Here is a 25,280-nt window from a genome sequence, read left to right on the forward strand (position 1 = left end):
GTGGAAGCAAATCGTCAACGTCTTCATCTACCAATTCGATAACAACGCCTACATCGATAACCACAACTGCTCCGAGAGCTACGACAGCTACACCGACTGCTACATCAGCCGAGATGCCAACTCCTGATGTTTCGGACAGTTCAAGTGCTCCCAGCAGTTCGTCCGCATTTGACGATATCCCGTTCGGACCAGTCCTCACACATTGATATCACCAGAACGATCAACAGAGGGGAGGCTAGTTCCAGCTACCTCAGCAGTAGCGGTGCATCCAGTGGTGTCATTGGCCATCAAGAAGATGAAAGTCAAGGTACGCTCAAGCACACGGCTCCTCACCTTAAGACATGCTTAACCACTTTATGTCCACAGTTTTGAACACGGGGGCCATCGTTGGTGTCATGCTCTCATGCTTCGTACTCCTTCTCGGGTTGCTGGCTTTTTGGCGCGGTAGACACAAGCATTGGTTCCGCAAGTCACCGCCAACAATCTACGTGACGGCTACGAACCGATCAACAACCCCAGTTGCAGGCCTCTCTCCTTTTCACACCAGAAATCTGGACAGCAGTGAGTTATCTAATGTCTCTGCTCCGATACAAATGTGGGAAGACGAGGACATCACTGCAATGCGCATCCCGTTCGAGAAGATTACGATGATGAAGCTTATCAACTACGGAGGACATGGCAAGGTGTACCTAGGCACGTATCGTGACGAACAAGTGGTGATCAAGCGGCTCCTTCCAGAGAAGAGGAAGAAACTCAATGAAGTGAACGCCTTCCTCGCTGAGATCAAGATGATGGCGAGTGTCGAGCACCCTCGCATTGTTCGACTCATTGGCGTGGCTTGGGATTCGCTTACGGATCTCTGCGCCGTCTCGGAATTCATGGACGGCGGTGACTTGCACTCATTGCTCAAGCATTATGAGACCCAAAAGCGACCGCACGGATTCGACTTTAGCAAAGCGCGCATTGCACTTCACGTGGCCCATGCATTGGCATATCTTCACTCTCTGGAACCGATTATACTTCACCGTGATCTTAAGTCCATGAACATTCTACTGACATCCAAGTTGAAGGCGAAGATCACGGATTTTGAAGTATCGAGACAATGCAGTGTCGACACGATGACAGCAGGCGTGGGCACTGCGCTGTGGATGGCACCCGAAGTCATGATGGGCGAACACTACGGCGCAAGTGCCGACATCTTCTCGTTCGGCATCGTTCTGTCCGAACTCGACTCACACTTTCCACCGTACCGAGAGATGTGGTCCTCGGACGGCCAGAAGATCTCGAACACAGCCATTCTCGAGATGGTCTCTTCGGGTCAACTTCGTATCGAGTTCTCGCCAAACGCGCCGTTGGAACTTGTGGATTTAGTTACGCGTGCGTGGATTTGGATCCGACAGCACGGCCAAGGGCAAGCGAGGTGCTCTACCGCTTGCAGATCATTCTACGGATGTACGAGGCCTACACGATCTGACAGACGAGTCTGAGCAATGCTTTCCATAGCATAACAAGAGTCTTCCGACAGCAATACAGAGGATACTTTCAATCAAACAGGATTTTTTTTTCCTCGAAGTTCTCGTTGACACAACGTTAGGACTCGTCACGTGATCGCCGAACTTGAGACCCAACAAGATCTTGACCAGAGTACGCAAGCCACTTGCATATTGCGTTAAGGTCGCACATCGTCCTCGTCTCTTCAGAATGCTACTGAGGCCATTACGTGGTACGGTGCTAAACTTTCGTGTCGGAGATTGGTTTGCCCGTCGCGTTGATGATGACCAGGGTCATCCGACCGGAAGAGTACGGCGCGAATGACTCGCGAATGTCCACTCGTCTACTATCGATTGGATCCAAGGCGTCTTGCTTGGTAGTCGCACTTTGACTCGTGCCAAGCACCTTGCAAGTCACTTAGAGATGAAGGAATCGCTCATCGGCTCCGTTGTGAGCACGGTGACTGGCACGGTTGAGTCCACTACCAATGCGCTGACAGGAACCACCTCGACAGAAACATCCTCCAGTTATTCGGATACCTCCACATCATCTTCGACTGCTCCAGCTTCGACGACTTCCGCGCCAAAGACAACCGCTCCTACTCCATCTACAACCACCTCTTCTCCTCTATCGACGACTGCTACACCGGCATTGACCACTTCGACTCCAAGGGTAACGACGGCGGATTCAACGACAGATCCGGGCATCAGTTCAAGTGTATCCAATCCAGCATCTTCGGCCTCAACCAGCTCAAACCCGGCCGAAGCGACATCATTGCCAACGATAGCAGGAACGACACCATCGTCGTCGATCACTACAACTTCAAGTATAGTGAGCTACTCGAGCAGCACGAGTAGGTCGGCCATGAATGACAGCGACTCTAGTTTGCCAGAGTTACGCGGAAGTCAGAACTACGCTAGTGTTTCTATTGCTAACCAAACCGGGTCTAGCAGCCACGGAGATGGAGAAGCAGGCGTGACAAACGTCGCCAGAGGTCTCAACACTGGAAGCATTGTCGGTCTTGTATTGGGTGCACTAGGAGCATTCCTACTCTTAGTGCTTTTGGTGAGCTGGTGCTTGCGCCGGAGGCGAAAGCAATTGATGAACTCAATTAACCATGTAAGACTGGGAGCGACGGGGGACATTCCTGTCTTCAATACACGCGGCACCGAGCGGTTCGAGACGTCCTCGACGTCAGTATCATTCGGTCCATTCCACACTGCGCGATCGGCGTCGGATGAAACGGAGCGACCGGGTTTATGGGAAGACGAGGTGATCACTGCGACGCGCATCCCGCTGGAGAAGCTCACCACGACGAAGCTACTGAGCTCCGGTGGTTACGGAGAAGTCTACCGTGGTGTCTATCGCGAAGATATCGTCGCGATCAAAGTGCTGCTCCCTGACAAACAGAAAGACTTGGAACAGATCAACGCCTTCTTGGTTGAAATCAAGATGATGGCGACCGTCGACCATCCCTGTATCGTGCGCTTCCTGGGCGTGGCTTGGGACTCGCTTTCGGATCTGTCGGCCGTAATGGAATTCATGGAAGGAGGAGACCTACGCTCTGTACTCGACCGCTTCCAACAGGAGCAGCGTCCACGGGGTTTCGACCTTGACAAGGCTCGAATCGCCCTTCAAACGGCTCAAGCGTTGACGTACCTGCACTCTCTAGACCCGACGGTGTTGCATCGTGACCTCAAATCAAGGAACATCTTGCTTACGTCTGAATTGGATGCCAAGGTGTCGGACTTCGGAGTCGCTCGTAAATACAGCTTCACCAGCATGACAGCGGCAGTAGGTACCTCGCTCTGGATGGCGCCTGAAGTTATGCTAGGCGATCGGTACGATGCTAGCGCCGACATCTTCTCGTTTGGTGTAGCTCTCTCTGAAATGGACTCCCATCTCTACCCGTACGCCGAAGCTCGGACGACAAACAGCGGCCAACGGGTACCCGATGCAGCGTTGCTGCAGCTCGTTGTCATGGGGCGGGTGAGCGTCAATTTCTCATCCAATGCCCCAGCAGAACTAGTTGAGCTCGGACGCGCCTGCGTGAGCTTGAACCCAATGGCTCGGCCGAGTGCCAGTGAGGTGCACTACCGGTTGCAGCTTATCATGCACTCATACGAAATGTACACGCTGTGAATCCAACGCCAGCACTAGTTAAAGTTCTAAGCTTAAGACAAAGTTCGTGAGGCCTTTCACGGCCTGTAATACTGTAAGTCTGTCCCACAGACTTGCCAACGTGGCAGTGATGTTGTTGCCACCGCCATCGAAATTTTATCAAGTGCATTCAAAGCCACCGAAAGTGCCGATGTGCCCTTACGACCGCTGAAGGTCGTGGCTCTCCATACTGGGCCAGGATGTTGTCGAATGATCAGGTTGTACATAGACCTCGACAATTTGAAGCGAGTTGACACGGGCCGGCCGCACTTTCCAATGTCGCTTCTGTCCCGTAGCGTCGGGAAGCGCTGGGACTCCCCCTCCTAGGCCAGTTCGGAACGAGTAGGGCGTCTCACAAGGAGTCTTCTTGCCACTCAACCGAACTCAATCAGACCCTGCTAGCTCCCATAGCGCTCTAGCGATCTTTCTAGTGTTAGAACCATGTCGCTCCTCGGAACGGCAGCGAACATCATCACCGACACGGCTGATACTCTGACCGGCACGTCTCCGGCGACGCCAACACCGACAATTAGAACACCCACCCCAACGACAAGGACACCAACTCCAACGACGAGGACACCCACCCCAACGACGAGGACTCCAACACCCGCCACGCCTGCGCCCGTCGCGACCACAGCAACGCCGATAGCGACTACCGCAACAACCGCAACTATTTCATCGGCGTCCACAACTAGTACATCGGCCCCTTCATCAGACACATCAACCACTAACGCAGTTTCAGAAGCGCAGTCCACATCTGCTCCAGCTTCGAGTTCAAGGTCTGGCGGTGTTCCCGAAACTTCAGCTCCAGCGTCGGCTACGGCGAACGCAAACGCGTCGACAACGGTGATCATTAACGTGAATTCCCATTCCGGTGACAGCGATGCATCGTCAGGACTCACTACTGTAGAAAGCAGCGAGACAGGTGAGACCACGACATTCAATACTCCTCAAGTACCAGGTAGCTTATGGCTGTTTTCGTTCTAGGTATCAGCACAGGAGCCGTCGTCGGCATCGTCGCCGGTGCAGTTGTATTCGTCCTGTTAATCGCGGGGCTTGCTTTCTGGTTGTATCGCCGTAGGAAACAGAAAATGACTCCACGATCGCCCTCGTTCGATGCCTCGTACGCTATGGCGCCGATCACTCTCCCTGCTGCTGAGCCTGTTGTTTTGGAGAGCTACACGCCATCGCCCGCGATTGCGATTCACGATCTCAACAACTTTGACAGGACAGTAGACCTAGACAGCACAAGGAACCTGGACTCCACACTGCGTCTCGATAGCAGTGCAGCCTCGATTCCATCTACAAAGAAGACCACTAAGACTGGATCTACTTTGTGGGAGGATGAAGCCATCTTGGCTGCTCGTATCCCGATGGAGAAGCTGATTCGTAAGGAACTAGTCAACGAAGGAGGCCACGGCGCTGTCTATCACGGTCTGTACCGCGGCGAGTGCGTGGCAATCAAGGTCTTGCTGCCAGACAAGAGGAAGGATATGCGTCAGATCAACATCTTTCTATCGGAGATCAAGATGATGGCGAGCGTAGAGCACCCGCGCATCGTGCGCTTCGTCGGTGTGGCGTGGGACGCGCTCACGGATCTCTGCGCTGTCTCCGAATTCATGCCCGGCGGCGACCTGTTCTCGCTTTTACGGCGCTTTGATCGGGTAGACCACCGGCCTCAGGGATTCGACGAGGATAAGGCCAAGATCGCGCTGCATGTAGCACAGGCGTTGACGTATCTACACTCTCTGGACCCTATTATACTGCATCGTGACCTCAAGTCGATGAACATTCTGCTTTCGGACGACTGGGACGCCAAGCTCACGGACTTCGGCGTCTCGCGCAAGTGGACGGTGGAAACTATGACCGCTGGAGTGGGTACGAGACGCTGGATGGCCCCTGAGGTCATGATGGGCAAGCATTACGACACCAGCGCCGACATCTTCTCATTCGGCGTCGTCTTGTCGGAGCTGGACTCGCACCAGCCTCCGTACGCGAGTGCGATCACTTCTATTACGTCTGAGTCGGGCGAGAAGGTGACGGAGACGGCGCTGATGGAGATGGTGGCCATGGGTCGCGTCCGCATCGAGTTCTCGTCCAACGCACCTGCGGCGCTGGTGAATCTTGGCCACGCCTGCGTGGACCTGAACCCGAGGGCGCGCCCCAGCGCCGGCGAGTTGCATTACCAACTACAGAAGATCCTGCGCAGGTACCAGAAGTATACGCTCTAGTGTAAAATAATATGGATCGGCATCCTTGCCGAGCTACTAGAGACACCAACCTCGACTGCAGCGCTGCAGTCGGCGTACCAAACTGCTAAAATGAGTAATTCCACTTCAACTTGTCCATTTAATTGCCCATAATTGATTGCTAATCAATATGAGCCCGTTTTATAGTCCCATTTTCAGCATTTTTCAACCAGCGAGATCAATGGCAACCCCAGCAGCGCCGTCCGACGCCGTGCCGCCTCCGGCCCCTGCCAATGCGTACGCCGCCGCAGCCGCAGACTCGAGTCTGCCCAAGATCTACCCGAAGCCAGTGACTGTTCTGGTGATCGGCATGGCCGGTAGTGGCAAGACGACGCTCATGCAGCGACTTGCGGCGTATGGCGTGGACTCGGGACTGCGCAACTACATTATCAACCTGGATCCAGCGGTGCGAAAGACGGGCTATACAGCCAACGTGGACATCCGTGACACAGTGGACTACAAGCAGGTTATGACCGAGTACGGGCTAGGTCCCAACGGCGCCATCATGACGTCGCTCAACCTCTTCGCGACACGCTTCGACCAGGTCATCGACCTGCTCGGGAAGCGTAGCAGCGATCTCGAGTACGTTCAGTAGAAAACTACTATTTGTTGTTAAGGAGAGTATTGACTTGAGTTGTTAATGCTGCCAGCTACGCCATTGTGGACACACCGGGGCAGATTGAGGCGTTCACGTGGTCTGCGTCAGGCCAGATAATCACTGAGTCGCTGGCGTCCACGTTCCCGTCCGTAATCGTGTATGTGGTGGATACACCGCGCACGGCCAGTCCCAACACGTTCATGTCCAACATGCTGTACGCGTGCAGCATCCTGTACAAGTTGAAGCTGCCGTTCGTGGTGGTGTTCAACAAGATCGACGTGATGCGTCACGACTTCGCCACCGAGTGGATGACGGACTTCGAGGCTTTTCAGACGGCGCTGGACGAGGTGCAGGACGACAGCTACATGGGCAGTCTGTCGCGCTCCTTGAGTCTCGTGCTTGAGGAGTTCTACAACAACCTCACGTCCGTCGGCGTGTCAGCCGCTACAGGCGAAGGGATGCCGGAGTTCTTCGCCGCTATCGATGAAGCTGCCAAGCAGTACGAGAACGAGTACCTCCCGGACCTTTTGGAGCGTATTAAGCAGAAACAACAGAAGCAACACGAGCAGGAGGAGGCCACACTTTCCAACGTCATGCAAGACATGGAGATCTCGGCCCACCGCGACGAAGACCTGCCTGCTGACAGTGCACCGGCTGCTAACGTCGCCGGCGAACGTACTGATCTGTAATTTTCTCAAACATTCATGACTTCCTAGATGCACTTTTTTTTCTATGTGCTTGGCTACGTAAGTAATTTTGATATTCTTGTCTGACTACGTTGACGTCAAAAGTGGCGTGCACCACATGAAACAGACGACTTCTTCCAGTTTTCAATTAGCCCCCCGAAAGCGCAATGGAGTCGCGCGTACGAGCCGTCGCGCCGGCGTCCACCGCGTTCTACGGGCGTCTGATCCCGCAAACAAGCGACGAGGAGGAAGTGGCGGCGGCTCTGGCAGCTCTAGAAGCGCCCAGTGCCGGTATACCGCCTCCTGTGACGCGCAATCGCGCCGTGTCGGCCGCGCGAACGCTGCGCAACGCTGTTCTTCAGGAGTCGCGCTTCTACCGCGTCTTGCACGAGTCCAAATTGTACTCAATCGACTTTGGCGGACTGAATGCGTCCTCGACTAGCGAAAGCGCAGCTGAGAACGGAGAAAAGACCTTGGAACTCGACGACATGCGACGTCGCGCGCCGTCGCTGGCCGAGAGCGACTACAAGGTCGTGAGGATCCAGGAACTGACCAAACTGGGCAGCGGACGCACGTCTTCAGCCAGGAACAGACAGCAGATGATGCAGCAAGACCGCAACGGTCCGTTCGATAGCGTTTAGAGTGTCATTTGGAGCTGTTTCTGACCGCTCTTGTGTTATTTCTCGCCAGCTTACAGTGTGATGAAGATGCCGGAAGAAGTGGTGGCCAGTAGTGGACGCTTGCAATGCTTAGTGGGTGCATCGAACGCTCCTACGTGGTTTATTCGGTTGGCGCACGTGGAGAACGCCTTTATGATGCTGTCAACTAAAGAAACCAGCAAGACAGTGGAGACGGGCGTTGCAACGGAAACGCACTTCCTGGAGCCACTACCTGAGAGCGAGAAGGCCATCGTGAGCAAGGGCAGATTCTATTATCGCGTAATGGTGCCGATTGAGCTGCGTAAAGGTCCAGATCTTCTGGCTCCCGTGATCTCTCGACATGTTTTCAAGAACGCAGAGGAGATTATCGAGTGTCATGAAACATATCGCTGTCCGCAGAGTGGCGTGACGTTCGTGAAGCTCGCGTATGAGGACGGATGGCTCTTTGAGACGCTGAATTCAGGGATTAAAGTGCTGGAACGACTGGCAACAGAGCCAGACATTCAGTATGGCCATTTCTTCTTCGTGGTGAAGATCCCAGTGGGTATTCGAGTGGCGCCTCATATTATGGCACAACGGTCGGGCAAAGGCTTCAAGCTGCACTCGATTGTCGAGGCCTCGCAGCGATTCACTCCGCCAGGCAGTAAAATCACGTACGTGCGTGTGTGCAAGGACAAAAACTCTCGTTGTGGATGCTCAAGAAGCCACGCGGGCAGTGCAGCGAGTCCCAAGTCCATGGAGCGTGAGATTGGCAGTGAGTCTCCTACCAAAGACAAACCTTTTGCAACGTTAGCTGCCCCGTCATCTTGTCATGGCGGCTGGATCTTTGAGACGACAATGGACGGACAGGTGGTGCTGGAACCCATGGCAGAACCCAAGGTGCGACGGGTAGAGCGACTGTTTTATCGCGTTTTGGACGACGTGGAGGTGCTCCCAACTCCAGGCGGGAAGAGGATCCCAGTTTCTAGTGCGTCGACTCCTTCCAGTCCTCCAGGCAGACGCAAACGTCTGAAAGGGACGCTAATTGAGTGCAGTGAACGGCTTGTTCCTGCTGTACCACCCGCTCTCGCTGACGCTGGTGAACCTGACCTCCCGGACATAGGCTTTGTCAAGCTACGACACGACGTGGGGTGGATATGTGAGCGGCAGTTGCAATCTCCTTATAAATTGCTACTGGAACAGGTTCAGGGATATGCCGTCACACGCGATTTACCCAAGTTTTATCGTGTGTTAGTACCGGTTTATCTACGCTCCGCCCCGGACTTTGAATGCCCAAGACTGCCTGGTGTGGCTCCAATGACAGCTGGTACCGTGTTTGAGAGCAGTCTGCAGTACACCCCGCCAGGCAGCCGTATCACGTATATCAAGGTGGCTAGTACCTCGCATCTGACAGCAAATAGTGCGTGCAACGGGTGGCTATTCGATCAAACTCCTAGTGGAGATCAAGTACTGGAGGCTGTGGATGAAGACCCGGAGAAGAAGAATGGCAAGTTCTTCTTCCGCGTAATCAGCGAGAAGAAAGAGGTACTGCTGTCCCCCGAGAGAACGAGTGAAGTCGTGCGTTACTTGTTCGCCAACACGATCTTCTCGGCTGAAATGGAGTACACTCTACCACGTACACAAGAGACATACGTGCGACTCACAAAGGAGAAAGGGTGGGTTGCACTAGACCCCCCGCGAGCACGAACCGGCAGCTTTTCGAGTCGTTCATCCAGTCGCAACATGTTCGGTATGAATCTAAGTGAGACGGAAGAAGGCCAACCACGAACACTGGTGCGGATATCAGAGGAGCTCTATAACCTCTACGCTATGCCGCCTAGTTGGGTCAGTATTGGCCATCCGAACCGCACGTGGTTCAAGGTTCCAGATGAGAATTGCAGGTCGATTTTAGCGGAGGAGACGATCCTACAGATGTCGGTGTTTGAGTCGCGCAATATCTTGGCGTCGAGCTCTCAGGGTCGGGAAGGCGTGCCGCTCTCAAGGAAAGGAACGCTCAGTCTGGACGACGGCAATACAGTGTGGAACTGCACGTTGGAAGAGATCAAACATCCGGCTAGTGCGCTGCTGTTCACGTTCCCGTGGAAACAGGTGTGGTGGATCTTTGAGCTGGAGGGATCGGATGAACGACATTCTGTCGAGTTGCAACATGGTCTTCGAGGTGGCTTCCGCTCTATTCTACTGGACGGGGAGCCGCTACTGCAGAACCGCAGCGTATCGGACATGTTGTGGGACTCTGGCAGTGAGTTTACCTTCACGTGGAACGATCACACGTTCAAGGTGCTTATTACACTTGAGGGCGCCTTCTTTTCGCAATATTTGCAGTTCTACAGCTACACTCTGGTAGTCGATGAGGAGAATGTTGTGCCTCTAGATCAGTAGCTGCAACTATTGCCAAATTGTTGGGGGAAAATAAATGCCAGATCGGTATTATGATAACAACCGGAAAATTTAGGGAACAAATGGGTTCATACTGGTTTAGGCTAGTGTGTTGGTGTTGTCCGTGAGTTTTGGCTCATTGTTCCATCATGGTAATGAGGAAATCGAGCGCCTCTTCTAGCGGGGGTAAGTCGATGGTACTGGAGGCAATGGTGGTCAGCGGTTGTTCGGTTGCATCGAGCTCTTGCTCTGGTTCGTCTTGAATACTGAGGTGGAACTGCACGGGGCTGGTGCAGGGACTGGAGTTGGTACTGGAAGGTGGAGAGACGATCACTTTGGTGTTGATCTTGAGAGCGTCCGGGTCGCTCACCATGACTTTGTTGCTGCCCATACTCTTCATAAACTCGCAGAACGTGAGCACATCGTCGTCGATGCGGTGCTCGACTCGTGCCCACGTTTTGCGGTCCTTGCGCAGCCCTCGCACTCTTCGCATGATCTTCTCGTAGTATTTCTGGGTGTGGGTCTGCACTTGGCGGACGGAGCGTGTGCCGACGGCCGAGGCGATGCTGCCCCACGGACCGCGTGGATATTCCTTGATGGCGAGCAGGAAGCGGTCGTGCTCGTCCTCGGACCAAATACCGTGCTTCATGGTGGATAATGGTAAATATTCCTAAACTTTAGTGCGGAATGGTAGTGTGACGGGTACCGGAGTGGTAAAGCGGCGGAGGCTTGCGGCCTGCTCTACGAATTGTAGAATGAGGGTGACGCATGCCCTTATTCAATGTGATGTCTGCTGGCCCCTCTATCACACGAAACGTGGTCTTGAAGTGACCTTGACACCAAATCACACGGCAACTTTCCCTCGTCGGCAAACAGCAAAATATCGAAAACAAGTCTTGAGTGAAGCTAAACGCGCAGGTGATTGAGGGAGTGACAGGCAAAATGTTGCAACAGTAACAGGTACAGCCAGCGGCGAAGTTTGGGCATTCTCGCCCGGCAAGAAAATCCAGGACTTGTTGCGCCGGACTTCGGTTAGCGGCATTGCCGCTGAGAGCGGCACTCCTTGACGCGATGCGTACTCGATGCGTACTGAAGATTGCCTTGCTTCTGTCACTTCAACACTACTGTGAGGCATGGCCTTCGATAAAGCATTTTTTAATTATCGGAATACACGTCGTAAGACCGTTCTATCGCTTGTAAAACCTACGATTAAGCATTTGTTACCGTTTTGGATGTGGTAACACCTCGTCAAATTTTGAGCAGGTGCCACGAACATCATTCGTTCCTTATATTCATGTATCCCCTTAGCAACCCACGTCTACATCGCTGTCTGTCAGCACTTGAGCTTTTCCGCCCTCTTCATTGACACCACTGTATGAGAGCAACCGAGGTCAGGCGTATTGCCTCAACCAACAGGCTTGGACATAGCTTCAAAAATGAGCAACGCAACTCTATGCGGCACTGCAACGGGTGCGGTAAGCGTCTGTCGCCCTGCTCCCTATCGGTGGATTTTTTTTCTCGGTTGAGTTCGTGCTGGGAATGGTGCGCTGCTGGGCTGATCAACCACCTTTTGCTGTAAGCATGTGCGAGGTGGTCAGATGATGGAGACATGCTGCTTCGTGCCCCTGGATTGATGGCTCTCATTTGCAACGTCTCCAACGGTAACGTATATTTTAATATACGTTGATGAGATCTCCAACATGGATTTTCTTGTCGGACACTGCTAAAAGCTGACACGACGGCGCAGGCGACAAGAGTCACGACTCGTGCAAGTTGACGGCACAAGTGTTGCACAGGAATAAACTACAGGTACCGCCCTCCAATCCGTCCGAGGTTACTCTCTTCCCTTTGCCAGGATATGAAGTGTATAAGGTTTTTCTTTTGATTTGCATTCAAATGCGCATAGCTGATGTATTAGCAACGACCTCATGGATATCTACGTCGCAGCTTTCGCTGCTCTTCTTTCTCGTCACTGCTGCCTCGCTCACACCTGGGAAAAGAATACCTGTGTGCTGAAAACAGTTCTTGATGGTGTTTCAGTCCGTGGCGCTTCATAAAGCGAGTCATCCACCCTTCAGAGAAAGAGAGATCCCACGCGTCGCAAAGCTGCCCTTGTAGTTCTCTTGCCTTCATCGCAATTAGCTCTCTTGAGAGTACAATATTGCGCGTTTCCTGCAGGGCAATCCACGCCCACAGCGCCTTCTCAAGTCGTATTGACGTCACCTTGACTAGCTTTCGCCTACTGGTGTCCTCGTGTGCGGGGCTCATGGTTTGCGGCGCCTTCCGAAGGATGTCGCTCACAGTACTTCTAGCTAATGGTCGACCAAGATTGTACGTTTTGGTCGACCACTCAGCAAGTTCGGCGTGCGTCATTCCAGGATTCTCACCCACTTTCGCTATGAGAGCACGCTTATCTTTGATGGTCAGCCAGCGCCCCATGTTTGTTAGCCGCGCAGGGATTCAAAAGTGCGTTTCCCGCCTGATTGAAATTCAAACGACCTCCAAAACTGCATAATATAAATCCGATAGAGGTTATGGCTGGACTGGAGGGACGGATTAGAGGGCGGAATCTGTAACACAAAAACACGGCTCAGTCTTCGATGCATATTAAACTCAAATTACTATGTGGGGATACCCACTTTAACAGTGCTTGTATGGTATGGCACAGGTACGCCAGAATCGGATACCTGTACATTTATCAATCATGTAGAAGTTATACCAACAATGTGTGAAGCTCAAAAGGAGTTTCCGCTGACTCATGCCGTCGCGACTAAATAACTAAAGTGAGGACGAAACGTTTCATGTAACGTGTGCGAGCTAGTAAATGGTTGCAATCTCTCTTGTTCTCTCTCTCTCTCTCTCTCTCTCTCTCTCTATCTCTCTCTATCTCTCTCTCTCTCTCTTACACATGCATTCTTTTGGTGGTAAGGGATTTGGGAAATACTAGAAGACTAGTGCTGTTGCACTACTAGTTGTACTACTGAGGTATCTAGTTTTTCTAGTCAAAGCGGTCAGCAATGCTCAGCACGTTGTCGCTGATTTGTGTGACACAAGTATCAGATGTGATTTACATGTTAGTCCGTTTGGCACCGGCAGTGCTCAATGTGCACTGTAAGCGCTATTACGAACGCTTTGGTGGTACGGTACATGTAAATGAGCGAACCTTGCAAATTTTCGGAGCACCAGGCATTCACAGTGTGCTATAGCGATCAGCTCGAACACCAGCGAACTAACAGTAAATTCTTGGAGAACGAGTTCGTGAACGATTGCGGATGTATAAATACATATACCACAACGACGACAGGCCGCTGTAAAACGCTTTTTCGTTAGAAAAAAGAATCCTCCAACGGTGACTCAATGTTAACGGAATAATACTCCTATCAGTATGCTCACTAACACGTGATCATTACAGCAATTAATGCGTGTTACATGTACAGACGTTTTCACATGCAGCAGAGCATTCGATCTAAGCGAATTGTTGTCGTCTTCTTCAGAGTTCGATCTTGGCAGTCTCGTTCCCCGCTTTGGACAAGCGCTCAATCAGGAAGTCGAGTGACTCGTCTATCGTCGGGAGTTGGTACGAGGCTACCAAATCCGTATCGATAACGGTGTCAGCAACGCCGTTGGAGTCTACACCACCAGGACTCGTCGAACCAGGCATCGAATCCAGCAAGAGCGGGACCATCAACTCAAAAGTAGGAGTCGTTGGTTGCTGCTGTGGCGACGAAGAAATGGCTTCAATGCGGTTGGGTCGAACGATACCGAAGCCCTCGCCGACTTTGCATGCAGCGAGCAAGTCATCGTCAATACGGTGCTCTTTACGACCGGAGGACCGACGTCCTTTGCGCAGGCCGCGCATACGGCGCACCACCTTCTCGTGGTACTTTTGGGCGTGCGTCTGTACTTGGCGAATAGAGCGCGTGCCAATGTACGCCGCGATCTTGCGCCACGGACCGTGAGGGTAGACTTTAATGGCGACGAGAAACTTGGTGTGTTCTTCTTGGGACCAAAGACCGGTGATCATTGTCGGTAGTAATGTGTGTACGTAGTGCTGGTACGTAGTAAGCGGTGGAGCACCGTGCGGGTAAATTGAAAAGTATCGTAGGCACTACGCTTGAGCAACGATGGAGTTGGCATTAAGGGTGGTCTCAAATGCTTTCCATTAACCAGGATCGCCGCTAGAGGCCGGAAATGCCAAAGCACGTTCTGGTTTGGCATGCGGCACGAATGAATTCACTGAGAGGAAGGGACAGCTAAACGCAGAGCTCCTGGTCGATTCAGTTATGGTGCAATCCGATGTATCAAGGCCTTAACCGCTGTTTAACCACCCGCCACGAGGACTCGCAGACTGTATCGGCGTTCGAAGTTCAGCCTCGCCACACGTCAACATTTCGGATCGTTCCACAGATACCCTTATTACGGTTTAATTAGGGCATGACGCTAAGAGAGCCCGTTATTGCATCGACATCGGTTTATAATTCCTCTAGCATCCAGTCTCAATGGTAGTCGTCGCGTTGAGCGACGTACCACTTCTACCATTTAAAAACACTCTTATTTACAACTCTATGACTGTAACTGAGACTCTGAACTGGTGGATACGGCATCGAAGAATTCGTCGTCATCTTCTTCTGTGGCTTCGCTCTCGTCGTCATTTATGAAAAGTTCCAGCTCTTTCGCATGTCCACTCGGCAGGTCCACAGCAGCAATGACCTGGATGGACGCCTGGAACGTGGTCAACACGTAACCTTCGACGCCTTTGCCGCCTCCGTTCGTGAAAAACGAGATGAACGCGATCTCGGCCACAAAATCCGATCCGGGGCCACACACTCGTGGACATTCGACCATAAACGCACACAAAATAGGGATCAACATGTCGGCATTCGACGCAGATTGATGCAACTTCTCCGCGAAGCAGCAAATGCTTCGGAAAGCGTCACAAAGCAGCACCAACTTCAGTAGTGGCGATGACGTCTCGTGCATCATAGCGACCATTTTAGCCTCAGCTTTCTGGAGATCTTCGGCGAGGACAGAGTTCTCAGAATTACCACCCAATTGCAGTAACGCAGAGGAGTGATACTTTTGTTCACGTCGGATATCCGCCAAGTTATCAGCGAAGGAGCTGTCTGCGTCCTTGAAGGTGCGCTGGAACTCGGAAAAAACCATAGCGTGAATGTCGTCGTACACGATACGCTCCACAGCAAGAGTACAGCTGCTCACGGCTTCCGGAGTGCTGGCCAGACTCGGAAAGCATTGCAGCGTGGCACCCAGCACGTGAGCAACGTACATCTTGGTATCCTGAAGAGTATCCTTCGCCATAGCCCGAACTGCAGTCGACTCAGAGGCACTAGAACTTCCCGTAAAACTCGGTCTTCTCAGCTTCTTCTGGTGTCTAGCTGTGAAGCGTTTACGGAAAGATTCACACAGCTGCACATTCATCTGTCCCAAAAGTTCGCTAGGCGAAGAGAAAATACCAAACAAAAACCGGTACACTTCAGCATCATCAGGCCTAGTCTCGTGCGCAGAACCTGTCGGTGTATCATCATCTCCGTGCATCTGATGTCGTGGGTCTGGCAGCTGAAAACGACGCAGAAACTCTGCATCTTTCCGACAAGCCTCGTCCGATGGTGCTCCGTTAAAGTTTTTCTTGCAGTTCCAGCAGATCTCCATGGCCCACTCGCCCTTCCGCAGCCGTTCCTTCCTGCGTTGTGCTGCCTTCACTTTACTCTGATGCGTGACTGTGGCTGCAGCTGCAGCACTTGCTGTGAGTCCAATCCCGGCCATGACTGTCTCCGCTCCCACACTCGCCACTAACATGTTAAGTCCAGCCAAAACTCCAGCTGCAGGACCCATGGCAATGGCCCCCACAACGCCACCAGCAGCCAATACTGGCGCTAGTTTCTTGGCGTATTTAGAGGCTGTCTGGAACTGCTGCTTCGTTGTCGCCCCTCCTTTTGTCATCACTGCAGACGTGGCACCTACAGCAGCAACACTGCTACTATTCAGCTCCTCAATCAGCGTGGCTAACGTAAAACCCTCCGCTTTCCTGTGTCCCTTTGTGTCTTTGCTCTGTATCTCCTTGGGCGGTGGGAACAGTAGCGCATCTATCGGGGGCGGAGCATGGCTACACAGTGGCATGAGGCTCTCGTGGCCTCTACAGTAGCGATGAGCGTGTGAGAAACTCACACACTCTCGATGTGCAAATTTGCCACAGCTTAGACACTGGCAAACCACCGAGTTGGACGTTTTGGAAGAGAAACTCCTTCTTCTGACATTGTTGGGCTTCCCGATGGCAAGAAGACGCTCGTGACACAGCAAACAGTCCCGGAAGAAGAGCAAACTGCGGTCTACAGTTGGTAGGAGATTCTGTTTGACAGGGGAGAAGCTGTGACCGTGTAGAGGGTCCGAGATGGAGCCGGCAGTGTCTCGGAGGTAGGCGCTGACGTTGGTTATGGAATTGTGGACGTTGTAGACGGAGACAGAAAGCGAGGGGCACATAGAGACACACACAAAACGCAGGCAAAGGTGAGGAAAGTTGAAAGAAGGATACGAGATGCGATGAGAGCGAGATATGCAGCGGGGAAGGCGCATGATGGCCGTACCTGAGCGCCCCGTTCATTATCATGATGCGGTCTGAGAAAAGCGAACTTAGCTCGAACTTAGTGGTCGGGCGAGAAAATCGAACTTAATTCGAACTTAGTGATTGGAATACCTTTTTGGGGCATTATTCAAATTACTCAAGTATTTCCAACTGTCTAATTCGTGGCCCAGCAGACCACTGCTAATTGCAAAACATGCATTGCAATAAAAATATCTGCGTACTGGTAAAGATGTAATCTACATCACGATAGATGGCATCTTCGTCGATACTCAAAGTAGTTTTCTGATATTTTCAATGATAGTGCATGCACTTTTAATTATAATTATTTTTAGCTATATAAAGACTTCTTGAAATCGTTTGGGGGGGGGGGGGGTACACACACAATAGGTCTGTAAAATTGGGATAACTAGAACATATAATGTTATTTGTAACATTTGAAAGAGGAATGGATACTTTCGTTCTAATACGCAAGCAGCCATTGCTCTGTTAATGCAGCCATTCTGAGGGCCCTTGTGAGCTGCTTAGCAAAGCTAGCACGAAGGGTTTACAGTTGTGAGGACGATCAGGCTGGCAGTGTTTACAAGGATAATCTAAGACTCGTACAGACATGTACTTGGATCCACTAACCAATGCTCAAAGTTTTATTGGTAGTTTCTTTGTATTATAATCCCGGCAATCGCAAATTTGCTGATTGAGAATTCTCCTATACACCGATCACTCTAATTAGTCGGGCCCTGACTAATACTAATCCAGCGTTGTCTATAAAGTCGCAATCATCAATCCAGAAAACCATTTATTATCGCTTCACATTTATATTTTACGACAAAAAACTCACTGTGCCTAAAATTCCACCTAAATTTCTCAAGTTATCATCTACTGGCGTCTGACTCGCTTTGCAGCATTTGCAAAACGCTTATTCTTGATGTAATTTTTGTCAAAAAAAACCGCAAAATTGAACAGTTATAGTCTACTTTAGGAAATGCCAGACCAGAAAAATAATGGTTCTTAGATTGGATCGCAGAATTTATCCATCGACCCAAATTACAAATCAAGCATACAGGAACAAATGTATCGTCGAGATCTGCCCAGAATCGGTCTCTCTCATTAGACTTGAGGAGATTTGAAAAACATTTCGTTTTCATGACGTCGTTAATTAAAGTGTCAATTGTTGGAAGGACAACTGATTAGAGTGATCGATGGATCATTTCATATCTTATGCTTGCAAAATTATTATTTGCTGTGGTTTTGATTTTTTTTAAATATAGAGTGTAGTATTCACTGTCAACACAATGTGGCTTCTTCGGTCAGACGGATCCCAATCCGCATTTCCAGAGGTGTTTGGTGGTAAATGTACGTACTACAATGTATACGTACATTTACCACCGAACACTCTTCACTTATACTAATCAAGTATGTACATGACGAGCAAGCTTGGTTGTGGGCCGCAATTTGCGGCCACTACAGATGGGATTTGCTGTCTGTCCATGCTGAGATCGGACGAATCAAAGCGTTTTTGGTGTCCGTGTGTGCTCGTGTTGAGGAACCGTTCCATTGGTACTGCCAGCGATGTCTCGTGAACTGAATCATCTCGCCACCTGGTGTGTAAGATCCCAACACTTGAAGAGCAACATATGGATGAGTCAGGTTTCGTTGCCTGCACAAACATTTTCCATTTGACGGGCGTGAGGAAATACCCCCGCTGGCATGATTGTAGCTACTGAAAGAATTCACTGCGACCGAGCGAACGAACCGTGTAGTATCACAAATTGTGGGATTCCAAAGCCTTACGTTTGGCCTTGACGAAAACCTTTCGTAAGAATGAGTACACGTATAGGTATCCGGATATACTAATCATACTACGAAAAATGAAAAGCCAAATGATTGCTCTGTACCTGTAGGGCCTTCCCATCCCAAAGTAAGCTTCGTGTGTTAGAGATGAAAGCGTCATGTTGATGAAGTGCAAGTTTACTTTCGACCTTGGCTTGCCGTGCGCACATATGCTTCGACATCGTTCCATCGACCCGATTCATGACACTCGACTCTTTCATTTTCGAGATTGCGATCTACTGCACAAGTGGACTCCGATCTACCTTCTTACAATGTCCGCTGGGCGCTCGTGGTTCGCCATGCTGCTGCTGGCAACAATCGCTATGGTGGCCTCGGCCTCGTCGCTTTGGGATCACCGACAGCTGAGTACTCAAGAAATCCACCAGCGTTTGTTGACTGAGCAAGCCGCTATGGTGGACGACACGGCTACTTGTGACGAGATGCTGGAGAATAGTTTTCTGGCCGGTCCATTGAAGTCCCTGCCTGCTTTTGGAGGATTCCGTACCTGTGTTAATGCAAACATCTTCGACCTCTACCCCGCTATCGCGAGCTCGCCGAAGTGTGATCTTTCGACTCTCCTTTCATTGGTGGACGGGGACTCGAACGACCTACCTGCCTTCATGGAGGTGTTTAAAAATCTTTTGGGCGGTGTGATGAGTTCAAACATCTCTTCGGTGGATTTAAAAACTACGCTCTCTGTGTGGAGTACCAATACCACCAAGCTGAACGGGTTTTGCAACATTATGAACACGAAGGCAGGACCGTGCATCGAGACGCTATTACCTGCACTAATTGCGCTATTCGAGAGCGATGCGGTGTGCTGTCACGAACTCAACGGGTATCTGGAAGTGCTGAAGCTTCTTGTACCTGCGGGTCAAACACTGGAACAAATCCTTATCGACATTTTGAATGGCCTTCATCAGACAATGTGCACTACTGCAAACTCCGACGGAGAGGTTTGTGCGGCTCACTTGAGCTCCTATCTCTCTGAAGCCATCAGTCCTAAAGAATCGTCATTGCTTGGTGCAATTATCTTCCGAGCTGGAGTGCCGCTATATACTGTTGCTGAGAAAGATGTCTGCTCGTCGCTAGAGAGAACGAGTCTGGCCAGCGGTTTGGCGAATAGCGCGAGTATTCCGTACTATGCGGCATCGTGTTGTGCCTCGGGACTATCGATGTTCCTACAGAGTCTCGATGCTGTGATGATACACCTATCCGGTAACTCACTAGCGGAGTTATTCACTCTGATCACGGGTAGACAGCATGCCGCGACGCAGTTTGCTACGCTGTACCCCACAATTCAAAGCTGCGCGTTCGAATCAACATGTACCAGTCCAAACTTTACCCTTTCAGTTTCCAATACCAGCTCCAATGCTACTACTCCTTGGCCGAGCCGGGACGCCGTTGCCGGTAAGACCCGCTCCCCAACGAACGTCACGTGCAAGCTAGTGAAGTTGTGCGACACCAACAATGTATGCAGCGAGGTGTGCGAGGCTGGAACTGCCAGTATCGATCCATGGGTGGCCGATGCTATTGTCTACCAGAATGAGGTGTCATACAAGGAGACTCTGTGCTACACACAGCTACCAGCTACCCACAACAGTGTCATCACCCAGGCTCGTGGTTACGGTAACCGTGATCAACTCTTCAACGCGATGTTAAACGCCTCGAACCCCGACTCGTACATGCGCACCAGTAACCAGTTTTTGAGTCTTACCGATCAGCTGAATTTGGGTACCCGGTTTTTGGAGCTGGACGTGCACTACTTTGCATCGGCACTGCATGATGCTCACTGCTCCAACTTTGGAGTATCTCTTATCAATTCACTATCAAAGGACATGGTGATTTCTCTGAAATCCGTTCTGGAAGCAAGCGGTGAAGACAGCACGGTCGAATGGACTTCCGATTTAGTTGGCTGTCTGCCTTCGTTGAGTGGTATCCGTGCCGAAGAGCAGCGTCTGCATAATGAATCGCTAATTGAGATCGCCACTTGGCTGTCCAGCCATCCGAATGACTTCGTTGTGCTGTTCGCAGACATCGGTGACGAGGTCGCATCGTTTGGTCAGACAGATGCGCTACTGAAGCTCTACGCGAATACGTTCGGAGACCGTCTATTCTCACCTGCAGATTTCGAGAGTTCCGGCGGTGACTGGAACGGATTCACGTTGGAAGATCTGATCCGTCAGGGCAAGCAAGTTGTATTGGTGACTGCATCGGAGGCGAACAGTGTGATGTTCTACTCGCGTGAAATGTGTGCTGGTTGGGTAGATATCCCGAGAAACGCGACTGGCCCAGCGGGTACGTTTTTCGGTGAGACTATGAATGCCGGTAAGATTGTGCGCGCATTCGAGAGCGAGTTGCACTACGCTACCTTCGGTGAGGGATCGTTCGGTGGGGGCAATAAGACCGCAGATACGCCTGCACAGCCGGCCAAGGTGAACGCCTCCAATGTACCGGTGTTCGTGGACGCCGGAGTGAATTTTGTGGCACCAGATGGACTGGACGGAGCGACGATGGCCGCCATGGTTTGGTCGTGGGCAGAGAATGAGCCTGACGTTAGCACGAGCACTGCCGTGATGCTCTCGGGTGCGGATGGGCGTTGGCATGGTGTTGCGGATTCGTTGAGCATCTCTCACGTGGCTTGTGTGAGCAGCAGCAACCGATCGACGTGGAAGGTTGTAGCCAAGGGTTCGAACTGCCCCGACGGATTTGCAACTGGTGCACCACGTCTTGCAGTGGAAAATGTGGCGTTGCTGACTGTGCTTCGTCTCGAGGCAGGCGCCGCGACAGCCCAACTGGACGTGGACTTGAGCAGCATTTCAACTGGTCAAGTGACGCAGCTGGACGTGAACGTCCCTGCCTTGCCGGTGGCAGTCTAGGTAGCAAAATTATCGCGGATAGAGGAAGAGATAAGATTCTACATTTACTTCGAAGTAGTTAGATTTCGCCTGGATGGCATCGCAAGTGCCTGGCAGAAGAGTATTACTCCAAAATAAACCGCTGGAAGTGGCCACGATTCACCCCAGCGACACTTCGAACGCTAAAATAGCTAACGTGTTACCTGTGCAACGAGGAATTCATTCGTGAGTGCAGGCGGCGCAAGATTTGTTTATGGGGAAGTGCATCATCACGGAAGCGTGAAGTAGGGCGATTAAAAAACGGGTCTTCAACGGGGATGGAAAAAAAGAAACTTCACAATCGCAAGTGTGTCCAACGGGCGATACATTTATAAAAGCGTTTTATCATCACTTTAAAGCGCTTGTTTGGTAGAGACCTACGTTGCTGCAGCGCTGTACGCTGACAATATTTCTCGTCATGGCTCGAAACGTGGTTATCACGTCCGCCACGCAACCATTGTGCATCTCGGAGGCATTGCAAGAATGATCACGTTGCTTTGCTTGTTTTCTCTACGTGTGCCGATCCCAAGCTTTCGTGCCTGTCACCCTACCGCCAGTCCAACGGTCGGCTGGCAAAATGGACTTAACCGAAGGCCCTTTGACCTCCATAACTGATGAACCGATGAGTGTAACGGGTAACCGCGGCTTTAATCGAAAGTCAAGGTACAAACCATCTGAACTCTCCGTCTCCTTCATCACTTCCAAAACGGCGCAGTGCTAGAGATACACACTTGACCATGGCTCTGCATCGTGCATGGCTCGCTCTGCTGTTTCTAACGGTCCTCGCAGTGGCCACACCAACGTGGGGGCTCAAAGCGCAACATCGGCAACTGAGCGCCGATGACCAGCAAATCTACCAGCGACTACTGAAAGAGCAGTCAGTCATGGCGGACGACGAAGCGGCCTGCAACGCCAGCGCCAGCAGCAGCGTGTTGTCCACGTACCTGTCAGCACTACCGTCAGTCGCGGGGCTTCGGGGCTGCATTGCCACCAATATCGCGCAGCTGTACCCGTCCATCGCGGCGTCCGGGTCGCAGTGTAACCTCACGACGCTGAACTCGCTAGTAAACGGGAATTCAGCCGACTCGGTTGCATTCAACGAGGTGTTAAACCTGCTGTTTGCTGGCGTTGTGAGCTCCAGCAGCTCTGGGTCTGGATCAGTGGACCTGGCGAGCTCTTTGTCCGCTTGGAGCGACGACAGCAGCACGTTGCAGGGATTCTGCAACGTCATGAACAGCCAGGCGGGGCCGTGCATTGATACGCTACTACCAGAGCTGATCTCGCTGCTCGATAGCGATGCAACGTGTTGCAATGAGCTCAACGGATACCTCGAAGTAGCGAAGCTCATCGTCCCGACGGGTCAGACACTGGATCAGACACTCTCAAGTCTCATTAACGGGCTGCATCAAACTATGTGCACTACCACAAGTGCAGACGACCAGCTCTGCTCTGTGCCACTAAGCTCCTACTTGTCTGGAGTCGTGACTAGCGACGAGTCTTCGCTGCTTGGAGCTATCATATTCAAGGCAGGAGTGCCGCTGTACGCAGCGTCCGAGAGCGACGTGTGCTCGTCGCTAGAGACGAGCGATCTGGCTAGTGGACTGGGAAGCGGGGATATTTCCTACTACGCTGCGTCATGCTGCGCTTCGGGACTAGCAACGTTCTTACAGAGTGTCGATGCTGTTGCAACGCACTTGTTTGGCAATTCAATGGCCGAGTTGTTCACCCTTATCACGGGGCGACAGAATGCTGCGTCGCAGTTTGCAGCGCTGTATTCTACAATTTCAGGCTGCAGCTTCGAGTCCACTTGCACTGCTCCGTCCTTCTCTATTACCTCAAGCTCTGGTGCTGGGTCCTCATCAAGTATTACTGCCGTAGACAGCAAAACTCGGTCCCCGGAGAACGTCACGTGCACACTAGTGAACTTCTGCGATAGCGACGACGTGTGTAGTGAAGTTTGTGAGGCTGGAACTGCTCTCATCGAGCCGTGGGTGGCACGAGCCATCACGTACCAGCGCAATCTATCGTACGCACAGACTCTGTGCTACGCCGAGATCCCAGCAACACACAACAGTGTCATCACACAGGCTCACGGCTACGGCAACCGTGACCAGCTCTTCAATTCAAAGCTTAATGCCTCGAAATCTGAGTCGTATATGCGAACCAGCAACCAGTTCCTCAGTTTAACCGACCAACTGGACCTGGGCATACGCTTCCTGGAGCTGGACGTGCACTACTTTGCGTCGTCACTGCGTAGCGCTCATTGCTCCGACTCAGGGATCGCGTTCGTCAACGACGCAGCGTCTGCGTTGGTGTCTTCGCTGGAGTCTGTACTGGACGCTAGTAGCGAAGACAACACGGTACAGTGGGGATCAGAGCTTGTTGGCTGTCTGCCGTCCCTCAGCGGAATCCGCGCAGACGAACAGCGTCTACACAATGAGTCATTAGGCGAGATCTCCACGTGGTTGTCAAGCCACCCGGACGAGCTGGTAGTGATCTACACTGAGATTGGCGACGAGGTGGGCACGTACTCACAGACAGAGACGCTGCTTGAGCTCTACACGACCACGTTCGGCGACCTGCTCTTCTCGCCGTCAAACTTTGACGATGCCGGCGGTGACTGGAACGGCTTCACGTTAGAAGAGCTTATCGCTCAAGGCAAACAAGTCATCCTGGTGACGACACCTGAAGCGAACGACCAAATGTTCTACATGCGTGAGTTGTGTGCTGGTTGGGCGGACGTGCCGAGCAGCACGACGGGCGCGTCCGGTACGTTTTTCGGCGAGACGATGAACGTCGGCAAGCTGGTTCGTGCCTTCAAGAGTGTGCTGCACTATGCCACCCTCACGGAAGATTCGTTGAGTGGCGGTAGTGCTGAAGTGGACACGGCCAGCGCGCCTGGTCACGTGAATGCGTCGACCCTCCCGGTCTTCGTGGATGCTGGAGTGAATATCCTAGCACCCGACGGACTGGACGGTGCGATAATGACGGCCATGGTCTGGTCTTGGGCGGAGAATGAGCCCGACGTGAACACAGCTACAGCTGTGCAGCTCTCGGCTGCCGACGGCCGGTGGTACGGCGTGGCGGACTCATCCAGTATCAGTCACGTGGCCTGTGTGAGCAGCAGCAACCGCACGACGTGGCAGGTGGTGACGCAGGGCTCCAGTTGTCCGGACGGCTATGCTACGGGTGCCCCTCACTTGGCAGTGGAGAACTCGGCGCTACTGGCGGTGCTGCAGACGGAGGCCAACGACGCGACGGCGCGGCTGGACGTGAATCTCACCAACTTCCCGGCCATTTCGGCTGAGGACCAGGCTGCGTACGACGCCGGCGATACCAGTAGCAGTCAGTCACGTATCGGTGCGGACGGAACGGCCGGAGGCGGCAGCACAGTCAGTGGAGCGGCAACGACGACGCGGTCCTTGGTGGGGATAGTTGTGGTTGTGATGACGCTAGTGATGAACTAGGAAGAAGGTGTGTGCATTGAACGGTAATACATGACATTAGTGGCTGCATAGAGCGCGGTAACGAGCGTGATGGTGATTGAAGTTGCCTCGCAAAAAAATGGCAGTGTCTTTTTGCTGTTCGCACTGTTTACGAGACGCCAACATTTGTTTATTCCATCAACGTGATCCAATTCACGCGATCCTGCTGCAACCGACTGATTGGCGCTGGATTTTTTTTTTTTAGCGATACGAACAGCAAGTTAAGGAGGAAGCGTGCAAATTACTTGTCTCCA

At 52.0% G+C, this 25,280-nt stretch overlaps 11 protein-coding genes across 12 annotated transcripts; 7 read left to right on the forward strand and 4 right to left on the reverse strand.

Annotated features, from left to right (window-relative positions):
- Positions 1–126: 126 nt before the first annotated feature.
- Positions 127–1,487, forward strand: PPTG_16206 (TKL protein kinase; the record flags this gene model as incomplete). The annotated part of the gene is made up of 2 exons (XM_008913829.1): positions 127–307; positions 367–1,487. 2 exons carry the CDS (start codon positions 127–129, stop codon positions 1,485–1,487), a joined length of 1,302 nt encoding a protein of 433 aa, XP_008912077.1.
- Positions 1,488–1,914: 427 nt separating this feature from the next.
- On the forward strand, positions 1,915–3,633 carry PPTG_16207 (TKL protein kinase; the record flags this gene model as incomplete). The annotated part of the gene is made up of 1 exon (XM_008913830.1): positions 1,915–3,633. One exon carries the CDS (start codon positions 1,915–1,917, stop codon positions 3,631–3,633), a length of 1,719 nt encoding a protein of 572 aa, XP_008912078.1.
- Positions 3,634–3,853: 220 nt separating this feature from the next.
- Positions 3,854–6,010, forward strand: PPTG_16208 (TKL protein kinase). Its single transcript, XM_008913831.1, has 2 exons — positions 3,854–4,576; positions 4,639–6,010. The coding sequence occupies exons 1-2, from the start codon at positions 4,093–4,095 to the stop codon at positions 5,880–5,882; spliced, it is 1,728 nt and encodes a 575-aa protein (XP_008912079.1). The 5' UTR covers positions 3,854–4,092; the 3' UTR covers positions 5,883–6,010.
- PPTG_16209 (hypothetical protein) lies at positions 5,989–7,339 on the forward strand. Its single transcript, XM_008913832.1, has 2 exons — positions 5,989–6,482; positions 6,551–7,339. Exons 1-2 carry the CDS (start codon positions 6,031–6,033, stop codon positions 7,185–7,187), a joined length of 1,089 nt encoding a protein of 362 aa, XP_008912080.1. The 5' UTR covers positions 5,989–6,030; the 3' UTR covers positions 7,188–7,339.
- Positions 7,273–11,425, forward strand: PPTG_16210 (hypothetical protein). Its single transcript, XM_008913833.1, has 2 exons — positions 7,273–7,805; positions 7,875–11,425. Exons 1-2 carry the CDS (start codon positions 7,352–7,354, stop codon positions 10,220–10,222), a joined length of 2,802 nt encoding a protein of 933 aa, XP_008912081.1. The 5' UTR covers positions 7,273–7,351; the 3' UTR covers positions 10,223–11,425.
- On the reverse strand, positions 10,242–11,302 carry PPTG_16211 (hypothetical protein). The gene has a single exon (XM_008913834.1). It carries the CDS (start codon positions 10,866–10,868, stop codon positions 10,356–10,358), a length of 513 nt encoding a protein of 170 aa, XP_008912082.1. The 5' UTR covers positions 10,869–11,302; the 3' UTR covers positions 10,242–10,355.
- A 720-nt stretch (positions 11,426–12,145) lies between the features above and the next one.
- Positions 12,146–12,658, reverse strand: PPTG_16212 (hypothetical protein; the record flags this gene model as incomplete). The annotated part of the gene is made up of 1 exon (XM_008913835.1): positions 12,146–12,658. One exon carries the CDS (start codon positions 12,656–12,658, stop codon positions 12,146–12,148), a length of 513 nt encoding a protein of 170 aa, XP_008912083.1.
- A 1,039-nt stretch (positions 12,659–13,697) lies between these two features.
- Positions 13,698–14,243, reverse strand: PPTG_16213 (hypothetical protein; the record flags this gene model as incomplete). The annotated part of the gene is made up of 1 exon (XM_008913836.1): positions 13,698–14,243. One exon carries the CDS (start codon positions 14,241–14,243, stop codon positions 13,710–13,712), a length of 534 nt encoding a protein of 177 aa, XP_008912084.1. The 3' UTR covers positions 13,698–13,709.
- A 365-nt stretch (positions 14,244–14,608) lies between these two features.
- PPTG_16214 lies at positions 14,609–16,852 on the reverse strand. Of its 2 annotated transcripts, XM_008913838.1 has the most exons (2): positions 16,819–16,852; positions 14,609–16,655 (listed from the first exon to the last, which is right to left on the reverse strand). In XM_008913838.1, exons 1-2 carry the CDS (start codon positions 16,839–16,841, stop codon positions 14,783–14,785), a joined length of 1,896 nt encoding a protein of 631 aa, XP_008912086.1. In that variant the 5' UTR covers positions 16,842–16,852; the 3' UTR covers positions 14,609–14,782. The 2 variants fall into 2 exon arrangements, with proteins under 2 accessions (XP_008912086.1, XP_008912085.1); XM_008913837.1 differs by having other exon boundaries at positions 14,609–16,852.
- A 2,064-nt stretch (positions 16,853–18,916) lies between these two features.
- PPTG_16215 (hypothetical protein) lies at positions 18,917–21,732 on the forward strand (the record flags this gene model as incomplete). Its single annotated transcript, XM_008913839.1, has 1 exon — positions 18,917–21,732. The coding sequence occupies one exon, from the start codon at positions 18,917–18,919 to the stop codon at positions 21,521–21,523; it is 2,607 nt and encodes an 868-aa protein (XP_008912087.1). The 3' UTR covers positions 21,524–21,732.
- A 513-nt stretch (positions 21,733–22,245) lies between these two features.
- Positions 22,246–25,244, forward strand: PPTG_16216 (hypothetical protein). Its single transcript, XM_008913840.1, has one exon. It carries the CDS (start codon positions 22,279–22,281, stop codon positions 25,006–25,008), a length of 2,730 nt encoding a protein of 909 aa, XP_008912088.1. The 5' UTR covers positions 22,246–22,278; the 3' UTR covers positions 25,009–25,244.
- The last annotated feature ends 36 nt before the right edge of the window (positions 25,245–25,280 follow it).

This window comes from Phytophthora parasitica (genome assembly GCF_000247585.1).
Source record: "Phytophthora parasitica INRA-310 unplaced genomic scaffold supercont2.56, whole genome shotgun sequence".
Lineage (NCBI taxonomy): Eukaryota > Oomycota > Peronosporomycetes > Peronosporales > Peronosporaceae > Phytophthora > Phytophthora nicotianae.

Coding starts and splice junctions, on each gene's coding strand:
- PPTG_16211 (XM_008913834.1), bottom strand. CDS start 10,868: ATGAAGCACGGTATTTGGTCCGAGGACGAGCACGACCGCTTCCTGCTC.
- PPTG_16209 (XM_008913832.1), top strand. CDS start 6,031: ATGAGCCCGTTTTATAGTCCCATTTTCAGCATTTTTCAACCAGCGAGA. Junction 6,483..6,550: donor AAGCGTAGCAGCGATCTCGA/GTACGTTCAGTA, acceptor TAATGCTGCCAG/CTACGCCATTGTGGACACAC.
- PPTG_16210 (XM_008913833.1), top strand. CDS start 7,352: ATGGAGTCGCGCGTACGAGCCGTCGCGCCGGCGTCCACCGCGTTCTAC. Junction 7,806..7,874: donor GATGCAGCAAGACCGCAACG/GTCCGTTCGATA, acceptor ATTTCTCGCCAG/CTTACAGTGTGATGAAGATG.
- PPTG_16208 (XM_008913831.1), top strand. CDS start 4,093: ATGTCGCTCCTCGGAACGGCAGCGAACATCATCACCGACACGGCTGAT. Junction 4,577..4,638: donor TGTAGAAAGCAGCGAGACAG/GTGAGACCACGA, acceptor TTTTCGTTCTAG/GTATCAGCACAGGAGCCGTC.
- PPTG_16216 (XM_008913840.1), top strand. CDS start 22,279: ATGGCTCTGCATCGTGCATGGCTCGCTCTGCTGTTTCTAACGGTCCTC.
- PPTG_16214 (XM_008913837.1), bottom strand. CDS start 16,807: ATGCGCCTTCCCCGCTGCATATCTCGCTCTCATCGCATCTCGTATCCT.